The 18,400-nt window shown below is 40.2% G+C and overlaps 1 protein-coding gene across 2 annotated transcripts in view; it reads left to right on the forward strand.

Annotated features, from left to right (window-relative positions):
* The window catches only part of sema3ab (sema domain, immunoglobulin domain (Ig), short basic domain, secreted, (semaphorin) 3Ab), a 41,914-nt gene that overhangs the window by 15,963 nt on the left and 7,551 nt on the right, over positions 1-18,400 (forward strand). The window contains exons 2-8 of one of the 2 annotated variants that reach the window (XM_065957319.1): positions 2,142-2,523; positions 11,073-11,233; positions 11,689-11,751; positions 14,404-14,523; positions 15,494-15,584; positions 16,371-16,490; positions 17,141-17,283. In XM_065957319.1, coding sequence (XP_065813391.1) covers positions 2,409-2,523; positions 11,073-11,233; positions 11,689-11,751; positions 14,404-14,523; positions 15,494-15,584; positions 16,371-16,490; positions 17,141-17,283 — 813 coding nt within the window. In that variant the 5' untranslated portion in view covers positions 2,142-2,408. Of the gene's footprint in view, positions 1-1,737; positions 2,524-11,072; positions 11,234-11,688; positions 11,752-14,403; positions 14,524-15,493; positions 15,585-16,370; positions 16,491-17,140; positions 17,284-18,400 lie in introns of those variants that run through there. The other variant, XM_029280891.2, reaches the window with a different exon arrangement.

Raw genomic sequence — 18,400 nt, forward strand, 5'->3', positions numbered from 1 at the left:
TTCTTATGATGGTTCTTGTGATGGTTCTTATGATGGTTCTTGTGATGGTTCTTGTGATGGTTCTTATGATGGTTCTTATGATGGTTCTTATGATGGTTCTTGTGATGGTTCTTGTGATGGTTCTTATGATGGTTCTTATGATGGTTCTTGTGTTGCCTGGGTTCTTATGATGGTTCTTGTGATGGTTCTTGTGATGGTTCTTGTGATGGTTCTTATGATGGTTCTTATGATGGTTCTTATGATGGTTCTTATGATGGTTCTTGTGATGGTTCTTATGATGGTTCTTGTGATGGTTCTTGTGATGGTTCTTATGATGGTTCTTATGATGGTTCTTGTGATGGTTCTTATGATGGTTCTTGTGATGGTTCTTGTGATGGTTCTTATGATGGTTCTTGTGATGGTTCTTGTGATGGTTCTTATGATGGTTCTTGTGATGGTTCTTGTGATGGTTCTTATGATGGTTCTTGTGATGGTTCTTGTGATGGTTCTTGTGATGGTTCTTATGATGGTTCTTATGATGGTTCTTATGATGGTTCTTGTGATGGTCGGGTTATATATGTCTGTTGGGTATCGTGCACTTTGGGTTCTTTTCTGTTGAATTGTATTTAATTATTTTTTAGTATTTTGCATTTATTATGTTCTTGCTGTTGTTTATGTTGTTCTGTGTTTGCTTTAGTTTGCTTTGTTCTTGTTTGTCAAAGCACTTTGTAAACCTGTGTTTATAGAAATAATAGACATAAAAGTTATTATTACGAGAAGTTAATTCTTTGGTTTTACACTGAGTTTTGTCACACTGTTATCCTATAAGACAGTTTTAGCTGGAAAGTGAGCTTGACATTCATTCTAGGAACTCCTGTGATCACCCATGGCCATGTGATTGTCGAAACTTTAAGTGGCGCCATCACCAGACAGATGGGCCTGACAAGATGTTTTTGTCTATTGTCCGGATAGTTCCTCACAGAGCACGAGCTACATCTCTGTGATGTCATCTCGAGCACAAATCAATCCGTCTCAGGTTAACTAGAATGCTGATGTTTGACGTCATGGAGGAGACCACTTACATAGCATGCAGTTGTTGTTGTTGTAGTGTTTTTGCAGTCTTACTGTCTGTTATTTTAATAATAACAATTTAAATCATGACACCATTATTCATTTTGGACATACGTCATTATAAAATAATTGCATTTTGTTATTATCAGTCATTGTCAGGAAAAAAAAACAGAGCAGGGAACAACAGCAAAGGTTATCCAGCAGTTAAGAGTACTCTTTGAGTTTTTGTACAAGCTTTTCTGTGTTCCCTTTGTTCCTCATTTGTACGATAAAGTTGCAAAATCTAATAAAAACACTGTACACTGTGTTTAGGGTCCAATCTTTAGTGAAATCTATAATGATTTCTACGAATGAGTTTCCCTAGAAGTTCTGCTCACATGTCCCACCGTGTGCTTCTGTTTCATGCTCTTTCTAGCCTCTTGCCTATGCCCTAACCTTTTCCTCCTCCTCTCTCTTCCACCTTTTGCTTTCACTGTTTTCTCTCATGCTTTCTATGCTCTCTCTCACCCCTCTCTCTTCCACCTACACCACTCTCCCTCCTCTCTCTCTCTCTCTCTCTCCCTCTCTCTCTCTTTCACTCTGACTCTGCTGTCTGCCTCAGCTGTTCTCAGTTGCACTAGTGTGCCTTGTGCTGTGGGGACAGGGCAGAGCTACTGCGCTGAGTGGGGCTGAACTAGTCCGGAGCACTGTTAAGTGTGGAGAGATGAGAGAGAGAGAGAGAGAGAGAGAGAGAGAGCAGTTGATAGAAAACAGAGTGAGAGGGAGAGACAGAGTCAGTGCAGATTGTGCTTACCAAGCAGACTGGATTAACAGCTGAAACAAACTGGACCTGTTTTTTCTCTTTTTAGCCTAAGGTAGAGACTCAGCGATAAGTAGGATGGTTGTTTAGACAGTAGCCACATGCTGGTTGGGCACCAGGACTGAAAAAGCTATGGCAGTCATATCTAGATCCTCTCACTCATCCTATAGCATTTAGTATGGTGAGAATCTCTTACATGGCTTACTTGGTTAAGTTTACCCTGGACTTGCTGGTGTGGGGAGGCTGTTTTTGCTTTGACATTGACCCATAACCCCAAACTCTGCTTTTGCAGGATCTGTCTCCCTTGGAGTTTGAATCTTATTTTTTGGCCATTGACCCCTGGAGCAGGAAAGGGTTTCTGATTTTTTTGGCAGGGGACCAGACCTGCTGAGAACCAGTCTGGACTGAACCCACAAGCTTTTTTATTTTTTAAATCAGTGGACAGCAGAACAATTTTTCTTCTACGAGGACTTCTTCGTCTGTTACACCAAGATCCAAGACTTACCGCACTGGAGGCGGACCTTTAAGGGACCTCTCTGGCCCGTATTGCCCCAGGACCATGGGCTCTCTCTGGGGCAGCGTTATGCTGCTGATGTGTGGGGTGGTTCTCCTCAGGGTGGAGGGTTACGAAGAAACCAAAAACAATGTCCCCAGACTAAAACTCTCCTACAAAGGTAAGTTATCGCCCCTATATCAACAACATCTTAATGATTCAGCTGTTTAGAATTTGTGTCAAACAGCATTGCTTCTCGATCATGTATGTTGAAACTCCCAAGCTGCATGTGGTGGAGGAACGGAGACTAGAAACACATCGCCTTCTGAAGTTGTAGTAACTGCTGTGTCACATCCTGTACGTCCTTGTGAGGTAGAGAGTGCTTTTCAACTCTTATCGCCTGGAAAATATGCAAATTAACAAATGGAAAAAGTGAGTTTTAATACGATGAATTTTCACAATGACTACTGAGCTTAAGACTTATGTAATGCATGCTGTGGCTGCATGGCAAATCTGTTTTTTAAGATTTCAGGTAGACAGTTAAGATGCATGATTAAACATGAAGCTACTCAATTTGGTACTTATATCATGTTTATGCTCCCAAGAAAGTGCTTAATTAAAAAAAAAAAAAAAAAAAAAAAAAGATTTATAGTGTTGTAAAAATAACTAACATTATATTAAATTCAGTTTCAACCATGAGTGAAAATGTGTTCTCATGAAAACTTTGTGGCAGAGTTTTAAAACATTGCTTAATCAGGTCAGTGAAACGATCAGGTGGGGATGATACAAAGGATTTATAATAAACGAATAGATCACTCTATGAACTCTTTGACCAAAATCAGGGAAGTTAAGTGAAATTTTAGGAAAGAAACTTGACAAATCAGAGGAAGTGCTCCTGCTTGATGAATTTCTGTCAAACAACTGGAATCTGCCTCTAATGCTCTCTCTCTCTCTCTCTCTGTTCCTGTCTTTCGCTGCCCGTTGTGATCAACTGCTTTTATTCACATTTGCAATGAAATGTGGTGCCAGACATTGACTCCTCTTGCCAGTTGAGCACCGTTTATCCCCCCTCTCCTCTCCATCCCTTTCTTTTCTTTTCTTTTTTTTCCCCCCTGCATGTCATTTTTCCGCTCCGTTCTTTTCCTGCATGGTAATTACACTGAGGATGAATGGTGCAGGTCTGTTTCAGCAGATGGCTTTTCCCAAAGAGAAATGCTCCTCGCTCAGCACTGGGAGATCCATAATTATACACACACACACACACACACACACACACACACACACACACAAAAGCATGCACATACACATACATGGCCATCTGTAGATAGCTAATGATACCTGTGAGCTTATCAGTCATTTAAAACAACATGCTGTCAGTTTGGTGAAACACGCCCATGCAGTGATATCTCTATTAGATGTCGGGCCTCCAGGTAGCATCGCGGACAGCTGGGCTTTTTCCGGCTGCCACCTTCCAATTCAATATTTCTTCCTCATTCACATTTAAGCGTCTAGTTACAATATTTGGCACCATCCCTCTGCTTAGAATTTCTAGCCGGAGGATAGAGAGCAGGTATCATTTTCATGCCCCGCAATGTGGTGGAAATATTACTCACATAATACAGTTGAATTTCATCAAAACTCTAAGTCCCATTAGGCAAGTGACATGGGATTATTGCACTATGAATCATTTATACCATCATATAAATTATGTATTACCCGCAAGGCCAACTCAGATTTACTCCTGGAGAGGAAATCATGATGATTCACTGTGGTGAATTACAGAACTAGGAGCTAGACAGCCTGGTAAAAGTTGTCCTGTTCTGAGAGAGAGGAAGGTCTAGCCCTGTGACACATGGGGATTCTGACACCTACAGGTCACTGGGAATACTGGGGGAAAAATCTGTGCCCTGTGTGGGTGAAGGGGACACACACTTTAACATGTGTTTGGCTTAAATAAAGACCTAGCTAACATGAACACAGCAGGGGAAGTGTTTATCTGGAAAGTGTGAACCTTAGCGGCGGGCCTGCTCCCCCCGCAGTATGAGCCCCGATACATACTGGATTTCCCCCGACCGACCAACTGACGCACCCACACACATCCAGCGCTCACAGCCACATCTACCACCCTCCGTCCTGAACCCCAGGAGATTCCAACTCTCTCTTTGAAAGCGAGGGTGGAGGGGCAAGAGGGCATTGGAGTAGGGGGAAAGATAACAATGGTACCCCATGGTTACCTAAACATGAGCTAAGGTCCAACTGTATCAACAACCACAGACTGGGTGATGATGAGGCAGTGGGAGGTGATGGTTTTACGGGGAACTATAAATGGAGATATTTCAACATGTGTTACACTTTGACACGGACTGATACGTGATCGATTGGCAAACCCCCGGGGTAAATAGATCCTCTGGGGAGTGAACAGAGATTCTTATGGTTTGTAAGTTTACGGGAAAGAAGAAGAAGTAGAGCACATGTTGTTTACTGTCCAGAGAAGGGAAGAGTGGGTATTTCTAGTTTTATAGGATTTGAGTGTACTGCCAAAATTCTCCTTCACTTCAACCTGTCCACCCTTTCCCATAACATAGCCAACGACCTGCAGAGAAGTTCATAGACATAGCCACACACACACACACACACACATGCAAGTGAGTGCAATCACACCAGCACAACTCAAATACCAAGACAAAAAAAAAAAAAGCTGCTTCCACATGTGATATTTCTGTTCACATGTTTGCGTAGAGCTACAGTGGGTGACTGTTTTTGTGTTGTTCTTGAGATCGACTTTTAACTAGAGCTGGGCTAACGGGGAAGTTCTCTTTAAGGCTATAAATCCATAAGCATGTTAAGAATCTTCGGATCGGGGGGTTGGGTTTCTCCTGGTGTGTACAGTATAAACTCTGAATGGCCCCTGAATGTGTCATGGAAGGTATACGCCCCCCCCCCCCCCCCCCCACCACCCCAATCTTTGGAGGGTTTCTCGCATTCGGAATAGTTGTCGTTCTTCACATGTTCAGGACGTGGGCGGCTGTGTTCACTTTTTTGTTCGACTTCGTTTCCCTGACAGCTCTAGGATTCCTCTTTGTGATCTGTACTTAAAGCAAAGTAAAATATTCTGAGGGTGGGGGAGGTTCGGTTTTATACAGTCACACAATAAATTGACTGATAATCAGTAATAATGCCATGTAGTGATGGATAATATGATTGAATGAATACATTAATACATTCAAATTCACGTCAAAGTTAAATACAGGGAACTTTTTACCACTGTGACAAAATATACGTTGGTTTGAACTACAGTTTGTATTTATCATGAATTAATTTGAAGGTTGAGTTACAAATCTTGACTGCAATACTTGTCATTGCAAATATGACTAAACATGGCACTATTAGATTTATTGTCCAACTCTTAACAACTAACTGTGTGAAATTCGACACAAACTTCATTACCTGAAAAATGTAAAAAGCCCTGAGGACAATATTTTGTTCGAAACTCAAGCAATCATCTTCAACCCTAAAAGCCAACCCGTTAATATGCGAGGGCGGCTGAGGTGCAGTTTTCATTCCTGCTTGACACTAAACAAATTACAGCTCTGATGATGCTTTGTGGTGTTTTTTTTCTCCCTCAGGCATGAATGAATCAGTCACTGTAAGCACTTCAAGTGTTTTGTCAATGTGCAATCATTCACTTCAGCCTTGAGAATGAGAAACGTAAAGGGAAGACACTGAACCGGGGCCAAAACATCAGCGCTTCCCATGTACAGTGTGGCCCCCACGTGGGTTATTGTTAGGACGTGTTTCTGGGTGTTTCTTAGGGAAGCACTTAGATAACACTCGCTGTGCCCTCCAGTCGAGAACAAGAAAGAGAGAAAGCTGTGGAGAATGTAGGCTAAAAGAGTTTATTTTTATCGGTCTCGCATGGGACTGTTGATTCTTTGCATCCATTCCATCTGCCCCCTTATCTCTCTCTCTTCCTCTTTCTCTCTCACTTTCAATTTTCCCTCTCTCTTTCTCTCTCTTCGTCCTTTTCTCATTAATTCTTTGTTACAGAATATAGAAGAGTGAATGAGAAATTGATTGAATTAGAAAAAGGGCCGATTGTTGGTATAAATATATATATTTTTTAATTTACGGTGAGGATAAATAGACTAGACAGTGAAAGTTTTAAAAAAGAACTGGTAAAAAAGTGAAATTTGCAGGACAGGCCATACCTCAACAGTTAAAAGGGAAACTTTGAAAAAATACAGCAGGGCAGCAGCTGACACCTGTTCAAGGACACATTTGCCCAAACTTGTCTTTACGTCTGCCTGTTTATTTGTCTGCTTGAAAGAGTCTCGTTATAGAGCCAAACATGTTTTCTACAGACATCTTTGGGGGAAAAAAAAAAAAAAAAAGAATTTGACCTGCGTCCTGGCCTATCAAAACCACGTTACAGAAAATGTGACTTTTTGTTATGCAGTTGCAATGTTTAACAGGTGCAAAACAAACATTGCCCCGTTGGATATTTAACCAAACGGGGGACACTAGTTCAGACATGTATAGACACAAACTACCTCTGGCATGGCTGGGAAACCTCCCTGTTTCTTTCCAATAACATACAAAGCAGCATCCTCCATAAACACACACACGGCTCCACACACAATACCCATAGAGGATGCGTCTCTGGATGATTAGCTTTTAATAACTTTGCTGTTTTCTCTGTTGAATGGTCTGTTACCATGGACACGACTCCCATGGACAGTTTCCACAAAGCAGAGTCGTCTCTCTATGTGTGTGTATGATGTGTGTATGATGTGTGTATGATGTGTGTATGATGTGTGTATGATGTGTATATGATGTGTGTATGATGTGTGTATGATGTGTGTATGATGTGTGTATGATGTGTGTATGATGTGTGTATGATGGGTGGATGATGGCTGGATGTGGTGACGTGGTTTGACGTTAAGTGATCACGTCTGCATGGTTTCCCTGCAGATTCTTGACATCATGTTGTGCATAAAATATTATATAGCCTACATTTATATGTTTTATACAATAACTAATTCCTTTTAAATTAAGATATATTGAACAATTCACACAAATACACTGATTTACGTTTTGGTTTTACATGTGACTCGTGTAACTTAACTGTAACTCCTAACTGAATGTCAGCAGGGATTAAAGAGTTTCCTGAAATATGCAAAGCCACAACTATTTAGGTATATGCAGCAAAAGTTGAAAATGATTACATATATTTAGAGGATTACTTCTCTTTGTCTTTCCAACAAACACATCCGAGGTGCAGTTGAACAAAGGTCAGAGGAAGCAGGCGGGTGTTATTGTGCCGTCAGTGAAGGGCTTACAGTGTTTCCACTTATGATTGATCACCAAAGTTATGGAGGAACATAAATCTGGGACACAGCTTTTTGACTGGGCTAAGCAATACTTTTTACAACAACTTTTGTGCCCGTGCTCGTCCTTGTTACTTCTTTGTTTTGTAAAGACTCGGGCTGTGTTGTGGTTGGCAGCCCAATAATGTTTTTATAAAATCAAATTATGGTTATTTGATTTGTCTTGTGTTGCCTTCTTCAAATGCATTGAGGCACTTTTCTTAACTATAATTGTAATATTGTAAGTGTCAGGTAATTATGGATAAATCTGTTTTGGCTTGCATTAGCATAGTCTTGGCCAGGAACCCCTTTCTCTATGAAGCTTAAAGGCTTTCTATGTGATTTTTCACACTTAAATATAATATAAATCAAGAATATCCTCTGAAAATAACTCTGTGAGTCATGACTGTCTACAATGGGTGTAACACCCGAGTCCCACTGTCTGTGATGTTTTCAGAGTTTTCAGAGTCCTATCTTCAGTTTGTTTACATCGCCCGGACGGCCGGCTGACTCCTCCCCTCATGTATAAAAGTTGTTTAATTGAGGGACTAGAGAAAAGAAGAATAACATACTGTACTCACTGCTTAACTGTGTTTCTAGATCACGCTCATTTCAGGTAAATTTACATGCAGTGTGAAGATACCAGCATAATAAAGATCGCTAGCATTAGCATGCTAACACAACAATGCAGCGCGAGTTGTTTTGGTTTCATGCTGGTGCTCAAGGGCGACATCTGCTGGATCAAAAAATCACATATACAGTAAAGCCATTAAATACAGGAACTTCACAAGTTAAATAATTATTTTAAAATCTTCATGGACTATGTTTAGATTTTAACTTCCTTTAAACCTTTTGCATATAGAGAGGCCATGAAGGCTGCGTCACAAAGCACATCATTACTTTTTATTTTGGAGACTTTGTCTTAATCTCTCTCCAACTGTGCTGAAGCACAGGAAACCAATTAAACCATTTAAACAGCAACAACAACTAAGACAAGAGTTATTAAGGGTTACACTTGTTTCATAATACCATCCTGTGTGTACAGTAATGCTTCTCTATATGAGCCAGGGTTTCACATGTGTGTGCATGAGTTTATGTAGAACAAAAGATTGTCAGAACCAGAGGAAGTTATATTCGTAAGCCTGTGTGCCTGAGCCTCCTCCAGTTAAACAGGATGAAGCCACAATATCCCAATGACTGGTTCCGACATATTGTGTCTGAGAGTCTGGGATCGGCTGGCTGAGCAGCAGTATTGATGTCACACCAATACCACTAATAAAAACACACTCAATAAATTAACAATCTTATGGCAAAATACATTCAGGTGGGTATAGTCCAAAGCAGAACAGATTCTTGTGTTGATTAATATCAGACACTCACAGTTATGGAAATTATGATTGTGTTGGTGTTGGTCACATTTTTTCAATCCATTTCTGTTGTACCCTTCTAATCTGGTACACACAGCGCACACAGGAGCCACTTACATCAACAGAACTGTCACTCATAGAAGTGTATACATTTTTATTGCATCAAATAATGAAAAACAAACTTTCTGAGAAAAGATGACAAGAACAAAAACTAGCTTGATAATAACTGACTGTCATGATGAAACCGGGTTTGAGAAAAGACAGTCTGACGTGTATTTATAGTTTGAACCCAAGTCCTATCTGTTAACACAGATGAGGCAGGATTAAATACCTATACAGGAGCTCTAAATATTTTGGCTTAACTCCGAGGCAGCTGTTGCCCTGTCCATCTTAGTATAGAGTCTACACTAGAGCCAGACGTTGACATTTCTTTTCCGTTCTCTCCCACAGCTGTTTGGTCATCCATTGTCCATTCAAATTCCAGGAAATGTAGTTTTTTATGGGTAATTTATCTTCCTTTTTTTCTGCCGCATTATAATGGCTAAAGTTACAAGTGAAGCTCGATGAGGAGACATTACACACATAAACCCAACTATCCAAAACCTTGTATTTGAAAAAAACTAGACTAAATTATAATAAAAATTTACTTTATATTCAGTTTTTGGGAATAAAAAAATAATGATTCAAATATATATGAATTATGTATTTCCATGAGTATATTTCAATGCTATTCTGATGTTTTTAAATTACTTTAATTATAGATCAAAATTATAATGCAAACATTCAAATGTCCAACCTTTAAAGATTAAAGCTGCCAGACATCTGTTGGGCAACTGTCTTGACTCCTTTTGTAATTCCTCCAGTAATTCCGATATATATTTGAGATTGTATGGATGCATTAAATTAGTCATTGTGATGCCCTCTATTCTTTATTTTTCTTTTCCTTTCCAGCAGCACTGCTGCAGCATGTGTCCTTTCCATTCTCTCGGGCTCTGACACACTTCAGAGAGGGGGCATTCTCCTTGCTAAAACATTCATGAACATATTTGTTATTTACTCCCCAAGAAAAGGGTAAAGAGTAGGAAAGAGAGAGAGAGAGAGAGAGAGAGAGAGAGAGAGAGTAAAGATACCAGTTGTCTTCTGTTCCCTCCATCCTTTTATGTGAGTGGGAAATGAGAGGGGTCATCGTGTGGTTAGAATGAAAATGTGAATATATGTAAGAAACAAAAGGTGTTAAAATGCCACATCAATAATTAAACTTTAAAGTACAGTAATGAAATGTATAAGGTCTGTTGGTGACAAGATTGGCGTTCTGCTTTGAAAGCAACTATTGCTTCTATGTAGGACTTGGCAGATCACTGCATTACACTGCAAAAACTGAGCCGTAGCCCATATTAACAGATCCTAATAGCTAGTGTGGTTTAGCCTAATCCTGCAGTTGGGACTATTAAATATTAGCAGAGTCAAATGACACGGCGTACACCACCCAGTTTTCCACTGAAACTGCACCAAGTTCTGCTTGGCTGCTCTATTCAAGGTCACTTCCACCATGCAGACAGTTTGGTCACTGGCTCCAAGTGCTGGCATTACCCGCCTAGACCAATTTGGCTCGACTGTGGTGCTTTACTATGTGCCAGTTGCCTTACTTGGCCAGGATGTTGCATGGGATATAAAAAGGGAGGGGATGCTACATCATTTTCAACACTTAAAAAACAACATTGAAACGCTGTGGCGGAGGTTCAAAGAACATTATCCAATAATAGAGCTAAAAACAACCTTATTTGTCATTTTTAATGCAATTTTAGATGTAAACCTGTTGTCACAGATATTGTAAGGTGGATAGGAATACTAAAAGCTTTCTAAAACTAGGGGCTATATCTCCTAAAAGCACCTGGACATTTTGTAATCTTTTGTAAACCCACTTGCCCCACATGTTTTAAACCATGTGAATATCACATTCTGCTGATGATCACTTTTAATTTCCATTTTCTCTGCAGAAATGCTGGAGTCTAACAACCTTGTGACATTCGAAGGTCTGGCCAACAGTTCGTCTTACCACACCTTCCTGTTGGACGAGGAGAAAGGACGACTGGTGGTGGGAGCCAAGGACCACATCTTCTCCTTCAACCTCATCAACATCAGCAGAGACTATTCACAGGTAAGTCCAGTGTCTGAGTTTCAGTCTGTCTTGTCTGTCTGGTGGTTTTAATCATGTATCAGGACTGTAAGTCTGTTTGCGTTTGGCCGACTTAATTTCCATCTCGAGTGTACCTCTCAAATCCAGAGTGCCAGTCAGAGACATCAGGTATCTCGGGACTTCCTTTTTTTCTGTTTCTGCCGAAAAGTGCCTCGTGAATATTTCAGAGCCGGGCTGCCGCACAAGATCACACGCTGTGCCAGGCATGTTAGCTGCTCTCCGCACACCTGGATGAATAATGGAGTAAACTGAAACAAAGTGGATAACAAATCGCATTTGTGACCCCTTCAACTCGCATATATACACACATGGCATGCGCACAATCTGTGGTTTTTGTTGACTCAAAGAGTGATGTATTGATTTGAGAAGGGGATAATTCTCTTCTAACATCTAAAGGAACTGTGTTTGTGTTCTAGATCCCTTGGCCGGCTTCTCCCACCAGAAGAGACGAATGCAAGTGGGCAGGAAAAGATCTCTCGGTAAGAGCTAAAAAAAACATATTTCTTTTAAGTGGGTGTCAGCATTTTGCTTCTGCTCTCCCACAGTTGTGTAAAAAATATCTTTATTCTACTCTACTAAAGACGTGCGACTGTGCAGATCTTGAAGCAACGTTCGCTTATAGTTGCACTGGGATTACATCGAATATGTGCTCTTAAAAGCATTTTCAAACATCGGCATTTTATTTTTTTAATCTTCCAGTTTGTTTATACCAGTGTGTTGACTTTACTAATCTGTCATGTGGACAATGACCATAGGTCTGACTATAATCGCAAAGCCATGATTGAAACCATCATTTGACCTTAATCACTTATCAAGCTTCTGGGCGCTCCATTTGACAGAGTGAGCTCTGGCAGATGCTTTCATATATTCGGGGATCATATGCACAAGTGTTTATTTTATATAATGTCCCATGTTTTCCTTCATTTCTTTTGGTCTGTACATGCATTTGTTTTTGAGTTTTTTCTTTTAACCTCTCAAGCACATCACAACTTGACATGGCCTAGACTTGACTTTCCTTGTGAAATGAAATACTTAAATACATTACACTGGTCAGACGGACCCGTGTAAAGTATTTAAGATATCTGCTGACCACCTTAAATATAGACAAAGTTGTGTAACACAGTTAGATGCAGTGTGTGTGGCTGGTTTGCCGATTAGATATTCAAACTCAATCAGTCTAATTAATAAAGTTTAAGTTTTAAAAGACTCTAGAAACAATGAAGCACATTATTCCCACTTTGCAAATCCAACAACATGCTCACATGGGTATAACATTTCCGCAAAGTGTGTTTATCTGCTTAGCCTTTTAAATGTGTTATTTAATTTGACCCCTCAGTTTAAGGAAAACCTGAAACAAAAGATGACTTGTCCTGGTGCTTATAGGTTCAGAGCCTTTTTCAGACCCCCTTTACCTAACTCAACCTTCATATGACGAGCCAAGCATCACATCTCCCCCTGCATGTGGCTGAGTGCAGTTTTAAAGCAGTTTGTGTGGTATGGGGAAACCTTATGTAAACACACTGAGAATCTGCCTCTGGTCCTGCAGAGCTGTGTTATGAATTCTAACTTCCAAAACGGCCCTGGGCAATATGAAATGATGGCTTTTTGTGGCTTAGTTCTCTGCCTAGACATTAGCCAGAATAGGGCACGCTCTCTTGCCCCTTCCACACTTCTCCACAGCTTATTTTAGGCACCATGAACTCCTTTGTGTGTTTTCTGTAAACATCGTGGCGCAGATGAATACGGCGCCCCGAGGGGTGGTCTTTCTGTTATGGAGTCGGAGGAGAGTGAGAATTAAAGGGAGGCAGCGAGAGGCTGCTGATGCCCCCCCCCCCCCCCCCGATGTAATGTAAAGCAAACACTTCTGGAGATGAAGCAAAGAAGAAAGAAACAAAAGATAGATGGTGCATCTATTGCATAGATTTACAAAACTGTGATATTGGCATTCTATTAATAATTCAGTGTGTTTGAGTTGTCTCTAGTATCTTGCTTGTCAGAGAACATCAGTGAAACTGGACCATGCAGATACTAATGTCGTTCATTACTCAGATAAACCCGCTCACATATAGGCCATATAAATCCAAAGAAAAACCAGAAACCTAAATGAAAACAAAGGCTTACACCAACAGAGGCGGCTGATGACCCAGTAAAGCCAGATGAACTTAGCCATGCATCATTTTCTGGTGCCATTCTTCCCCTTCTTTTTTTTTCATATGTGATGACACATTCAGTTTTATTTGAGGTCACGTCTGCTCAGACACGTGCTGCATGAGCACATGGAAATATATATTGCCATATGGCTGGAGAGCACTGCATACAAAACAGAGCGACTGCCACACACACACACACACACACCCCCACACACACACACAAGGAAATGATTTGATAAACAACATCTGCATCTACATAAGTAATGGGGTAACCCTAACCCTAAGTATTAAAGCCCCAAGTTAAGAAAAGTATACGCTCCTCTATCCCAGCATTAAGAGAAAAAAGTACAAACTATAAAGGAAGTAAATTTCAAGAAATGGCAACTTAACATATCATTACTTTAATCAATAAAGGGTTATAATGGTTGACTTTATTAACTGCTTCTATTGTTACTCTGCATCTCATTACCTTCTGCATGAATATCCCAATTATTGCACGGGGAATTAAACAGCTGATGTGAACCCAGCAGTGGTAGATGTCAGTGGGTTCAAAGAGGAAAAAGAAGCAGAAGGTCCAGGGCTTGGTTACTTTATGCAAATAAAGTGGAAAAAAAAAAAAAAAGCACTGAGTCATGGATGAGAACGCTTGGTCTGGTTATAATATTATTTTCAGAAGCATTACTCAGCACATTGCTAGGCTATTCCCCGGGGAATTACAGCAGATTACAGAAGGCTTTGCATTTGGGGATCATCGCAGATGTCTCTATTTAAGTCTTGGATTCTCCTCTGCTGAGAAGTGGGGCTGTTAGTCGGGTTATCCAGCAGTTTCACCACTTTTTTCACTGAGTAAAACAACCATATGCAGTAGCAGCAATGACTATTACTAAGGATGATGATAGCACAAACAGAAAACCTGTAAAAATGAAAGAAGTGTCAGAACGTTGATTATTCTAAATATGTCGTCTGTCTTATTTCCATCAGAGGGAGTGCTCTAATTTCATCAAGGTGCTGCAGCCGTTCAACCAGACCCATATCTATGTGTGTGGAACAGGTGCCTTCCACCCGGTGTGTTCCTACCTGGAAGTGGGCAAGAAATCAGAGGTACAAGCAACATACTTCATTTTCTAAACGTCTTCTTTTAACGTTTGCATTAAGCTGTGAGGTTATGCTGAGTTTCATATATTAATTAAGTTAAGTTTTAGTGTCATCCAAATAGATGAAGATGGTTTCATTCAGCAAAATGAGCTGGAAAATTAAGAACAGGGTTTCACAGTCTGCAGAATTTCCAATTCATCACTCTTAATATGGAACTGCTGGATGTGTGTGTGTGTGTGTGTGTTCATTAAAGTAGAAAGAGGAAATTGCTCTTTTCTCCTCCAAATGTCACTGTGTCTGCCTTGTAAATGTGTGTTCACTGTTCATTAGATAACTATTTACAGACAATTAGAGGCAGAGAAAAGCCATTTTCTAGATGAAGATCATGAACTTAAAAATTAAATCCATCTGATGGGTTTTCTATGATTGCCAAGGTCACCAAGTCATAGAGAGTGCTGAGATTTACTGTTCTGCTAGCCATCTCTCTTATTAGAGTCCATTATGGTGGAATCATTTTATGGTGGAATGATTAGACTGGAGCATATTTAAACCACAGCAGTCTAATTATGTTGTTCAGATTTCTCTTTTTAATGAAAAAGAAAAAAAAGTTATCCACTTAGTGTGGTAATGTCACTTTAATTGTCATTATCTGTACATATATTGAATTATCAATATGAAGCAAAATCATTCAACATGTGTCAATATTAAACCAAAAATGCCAACTCGCTGATTCATGCTTTTTATTTAATTGAATTCTGCGGGCTGTAAGAACGCTGATTTTCATGACATACAGCAGTTTTCTTGTAATCCGGAGTGGTGACGTGCTGACAACGAAATGGATTCCCCAGACAGAATTCCACTCTCACTGAATCGGCTGTTTTCTGCCTGTGTCATTTAAAACAGTAAACTCTCCGAAATAATGTGAACTCCTGCTTTTTCAGTGGCTCACTGTGACTTTCTATCTCTCAATATGCAGGACAGCGTGTTCAGACTGGAGCCTCACATAGAAAACGGCAGAGGGAAGAGTCCTTATGACCCCAAGCTGCTCACTGCCTCCATGCTAATCGGTGAGTTCTGAGACCGGATACACAGTGCTGCTCTTGTGTGTTAGGGCATATTAAAAACATGGGAGTCCAGAAAACACCCCTCTGCCTGTAGCTCTTTCATTTCAGCAGATTCACACGGGGGGAAAAACACTTGTAAATAACAGAACAGGACACTCCTGTCATTCATTACAAGTGGATCTGCTCTGTAGTTGGTATTTACACTCTTGAAACCCCTCATTGACAGGACTGTAAACTCTATTTCTATCCGAATTCACCTCTCTTAAGTGCTGGGTGTGCATGCCAGATTACACTTTATTGAGTTCCTTTTGCACTGAATCAAACAGAGTAGGACTACGTGAGCCTTCCGTTCCTCTCTAGCCCTAATTATTGCCAGTCACATTGTGTTATATCACACCGTTTAACCTAGCAGATGGCCATTTTCCAGCCCATCACCCCTAATCTCCTCTCCCCTTTTTCTCTCCTCTCTTACCAGCATTATTATGTACTCCCCCTGTCTCACACCTCTGTCCTGTCCCTCCTCATCTGTCCCTCCATGCATTCATCTTTCTCTCGCACTCCCCTCTCAGCCCTGCCCACTGTGATAATGTCAATTTCACACTCCTGATGTTCATCACATCCGTCACTGCCTTGTTCTCTCAGGACTCCGAGTTTACCTTTACTGCTAAGCCCGTAAACAATACCTCAGACGTTAACACCTGCAAGGCGGATATCACCGCAGACTGTTCTCTTATCCAGTGTTATTAACATGCAACTAACGTTTTTTTTTTTTTTTTTTTTTTACCTCAGATGGGGAACTGTATGCTGGGACATCAGCTGACTTCATGGGACGGGACTTTGCCATCTTTCGCACTCTTGGCAAGCATCATCCAATCAGAACAGAGCAACACGACTCCCGTTGGCTAAATGGTGAGAGAGAAGAGGAAAATAGCTGGCTAACACTGACTAGATACATGATTACCATTACTTCTTGATTCTTGATTTTATGAAATACATCATGTTGTTTATGTCTTTAATATCAATAGAAGAAAATGCAACTGTTTTATTTGTGATGACGTCTGGCCATCCTTTAGGTTCAGTTCTTGCCTTTATTTTACTTTCTTTTTACTCCCAGGCCTTCATTTTAGTAGGTTTGGTATTGATATTCTCCTTGATGAAGACGACATTCAACTTTACTTGTCTTATATCTTTTTTTAGGGATATCTCTTCCTTTAACTTCAGGACATACAGCTATTGTGAAAATTGAAGCTTCTGACTTTTTTATGTGTACTTCATCAACTCTGACCTTTGAATAGCAATAATAGATGTACATTGTGCAAATACATTTTTTCAAAGTGTTGTTTCCATCTGCTACTTTTGGAACTCGTTACATGACTGAAACCTGCCATTATCCATATGCCTTTCCAAACTGAAAGCCGTATTGCAGTTATAATAGCAATATCCAGTCTGTCAGATTGAAAAACCACCTTTACAGGATGCTTCAGCCATAATAGAAAATGAAGAAATAAAGGATTTGATTCAGTTAAAATTAAATCTCAATATTTGTCTATGTGTCGCAGATCCCAGGTTTGTTGGCGTTCATCAGATCCCGGAGAGCGACAACCCAGAAGATGACAAAATCTACTTGTTCTTCAAAGAAAACGCTATTGATGGAGAGCATGTCGGGAAGGCCACGCACGCTCGCATTGGACAGCTCTGCAAAGTATGCATATAGAAATGAATACACACTGGCTCTCATACAAAAAAAAATCAGTCACCCACAAAATGATAGAAACAAAGACACACATACTTCACACGTATTCAATGAAATAGCTTCTGTATCTGGAAAAACACTTGACGGGTCTCTGAGTGGCTTTTATGGTGGTTGTTTTCAGGGGGCTTTTATCTGTGATTATTTTTAGCCTGGGGAAGGGTGGGCTTTGTTGTGTGTGGTATAATCACCCCTGAAGACAGAAACCTGAGATAAATGTTAAATGTCACCAGAACCTGAGAGGCAAAGCCACTGTCAATGGGAGCACTGTTATCCTAATGCCAGGCTTTGGCACTGATTGGGTCTGCCACACCCCCTTAGCCACAGGGGATGGTTATGTTAAATAGCTGGCCTCGGATCAGCTTTCACAATCCAAATCCTATTCCTATTCATTAGGCAGGAATCCAACCAGCTGACTGCAGATCAGTCAGTAATGTCCAGCCTCAACCTTACATTTAGCGGGCTGCTAGCTCGTGCCTTTGTCATAGCAGCCTGATTACCCAGAATGTCAGGAATCTGTCTTGCTCAATACAACACAAGCCATCCATTATGCAAGATGTGGTATTAATTTTGGCCTGTGCATATTTGGACACATTCTAATTCACTGTCATAAATTAACACCATTTCGGATTAGATTTGAGCCAGCACTCTGTTCCTCTGTGTGTGAGTGTGTGTGCTGTGTTCTACAAAACAAACACTTAATATTTGTGAGTTAAATAAACATATTGTACTTGAACATTTAGAGACATTCATAATTCAAAACAAAATAGGATTTTTAATGGGAGAACATGAATGTTTGAGTGACCAGATTTTTTACTTATTGAGATTAACCTATTCCCTGATTATAAACAATCTAAAAACAATAAAAACATTAACCTGAGATCCTCTGTAAGTCATTTTATAAGGAAGATGTACATTTACATAACTGTAAATCTGGGCTTTTAACTTTCATCAATAAGTCTCTATTTACATGACAAGTTTACAGTTTAATCACAAGCTCTGTCCAATGAATTAAAGGGGATTGGCCAGACTCTGAAGTAAAATTTCATATCTTTCCCTACTTGTTGTC

This window comes from Labrus bergylta, chromosome 7 (genome assembly GCF_963930695.1).
Source record: "Labrus bergylta chromosome 7, fLabBer1.1, whole genome shotgun sequence".
Taxonomy (NCBI): Eukaryota; Metazoa; Chordata; class Actinopteri; order Labriformes; family Labridae; genus Labrus; species Labrus bergylta.